Source organism: Colobus angolensis, unplaced genomic scaffold (assembly GCF_000951035.1).
Source record: "Colobus angolensis palliatus isolate OR3802 unplaced genomic scaffold, Cang.pa_1.0 Scaffold36, whole genome shotgun sequence".
NCBI lineage: Eukaryota > Metazoa > Chordata > Mammalia > Primates > Cercopithecidae > Colobus > Colobus angolensis.
Genome location: NW_012116932.1, coordinates 1829950 through 1832097, shown reverse-complemented (window position 1 = coordinate 1832097; position 2148 = coordinate 1829950). Strand labels below are relative to the sequence as shown.

Sequence of the window (2148 nt, the reverse complement as noted above, 5' to 3'; positions counted from 1 at the left end):
CATCACTACCAACATCATCACTACTTCCACCATCACCATCATCACTACTAAAAAGACCATCACTACCTCCACCATCACCACCATCATCACTACCACCACCATCACTACCTCCACCATCACCACCATCATCACTACCAACAACACCATCACTGACTCCACCATCACCACCACCATCACTACCTCCACTATCATCACCTCCATCCCACTAACATCATCACCACCACCACCATCACCAACAATACCATCATCACCCTAACACTATCTCACTACCATTATCAATATTAACAGCACCATCACCACCTCCAGCATTACCACTATCATCACTACCAACAGCACTGTCACCACCAACACCATCACTACCTTCACCATCACCATCATCATCACCAACAACATTGTCATTGTCAACAATACCATCACTTACTTCTACCATCATCACCAACACCATCACCACCAACACCATCACTACCACCACTATCACCATCACCATCCCACTAACACCATCACTATCTTCACCATCACCACCACCATCACCAACAACATCATCACTACCTCTACCCTCATCACCACCATATCACTGTCTCCACCATCATTACCATCATCAATACCAACAACACCATCACCCTCTCCACCATCACCACCATCATCAGTATCTCCACCATCACCATGAGCACCCAACAATGCCATCACTACCTCTACCATCGTTATTACCACCAACCATCCTCTTCCTTTCCATCATCTCCTTCCTCATCCTTCCATCACAATCACCAACAGAACCATAAGTACCATCATCATTATCAAAAACAAAATAACCACATAACTCTGGTCCTCAGAAGGACAAAAAAGAAAACATGTTTGCAAACTCTGATGTAAAGGAATGGCTTTCTCAGAGCAGCTCCCACTAGACTAACTCAGAACAGTGCAGCGAGTCCTGAAGGAGCAACTTCTTAAAGAAGTTCCTCTGACTCAGGGTCTCACTGTAGAGCCATAGGTCTCAATTAGATACACTAGCCACTGTCAGAGGGGAAATGGGAGGACACTTGCAGGGGATAATAACTTACCGGCCAGGGATGGCGGCAATGGAGAAGGCTCAAGATTCACAGCTGGGAGAAAGAGGGAGAGAGGTTTATTCAGAAGATGCCAAAAGACTGTGTCTTCCAAGATCAACAACCTCTGCTTTGTTCTCTGGTGAGAATTTAGGGGGCTGGCTGGGGAAGTGGCTCATGCCTGTAATTCCAGCACTTTGGGAGGCCGAGACGGGTGGATCACCTGAGGTCAGGAGTTCAAGACCAGCCTGGACAACATGGCAAAACCCTGTCTCTACTAAACATACAAAACTTAGTGAGGTGTGGTGCTTCGTGTCTGTAGTCCCTGCTACTCAGGAGGTTGAAGCAGGAGAATCACTTGAACCCAGGAGGCAGAGGTTGCAGTGGGCCAGGATCACGCCACTGCACTCCAGTCTGGATGACAAAGTGAGACTCTGTCTCAAAAAAATAAATAAATAAAAATTGGGGAATTGAAAGGAAACATCCAGGTGTCCCCTCTTAGGCATCTTAAAGGGTCTTCCCACTGCTCACCCAGTTGAGGAGGTGGACAGGTGACAGAGGCGAGGTCCAGTCCTAGAAGAGATGAGAAAGTCATTTCAAGAAGAGCTTCAGCCAGGTGAGCAGGAAAACCCCAGCCTTCAGCTCTCACCTGTCATGTTCCGGGGCTTGCAAGGAAGTGGGGGTTGCTCTGTTTCCTTTTCTGAGGAGGGAGGAATGGTTGCTGAGACCCAGAGCAGGGCAAAGCCAGCTCTGGGTCTCCTACACCCCGAGCCCCAACTCACCTGCCCTTGGAGGTCTTGGTGGAGCACTTGAACCTGGAGAAGAGAAGCTCAGGGTGAGGGCTTGGCTAAGGATGGGAATGAGTCAAAAGGAAGTGATGGAAACAGGGTTAGGACTGCAGTGGAGGGTTGGAGATTGGGTTGGAGATGGGGTGGGACGTGAGAATGGAATTAGGATTAGGGATAGAGATAGGATTAAACTAGGATGACCAACCAACCTGGATTGCTTGGTGTCTCCATATTTTTTTTTTTTTTTTCAGATGGAGTCTCGCTCTGTCGCCCAGGCTGGAGTGCAGTGGCGCAATCTCGGCTCACTGCAAGCTCCG

The 2148-nt window shown here is 48.4% G+C and overlaps 1 protein-coding gene across 1 annotated transcript in view; it reads right to left on the bottom strand.

The window, feature by feature from the left end:
• The window catches only part of CLEC17A (C-type lectin domain family 17, member A), a 26661-nt gene that overhangs the window by 17078 nt on the left and 7435 nt on the right, over positions 1–2148 (bottom strand). Inside the window, exons 4-7 of the mRNA XM_011953217.1 lie at positions 1826–1858; positions 1693–1743; positions 1575–1616; positions 1059–1100 (exon numbers count right to left, since the gene is read on the bottom strand). Coding sequence (XP_011808607.1) covers positions 1059–1100; positions 1575–1616; positions 1693–1743; positions 1826–1858 — 168 coding nt within the window. The remainder of the gene's footprint in view (positions 1–1058; positions 1101–1574; positions 1617–1692; positions 1744–1825; positions 1859–2148) is intronic.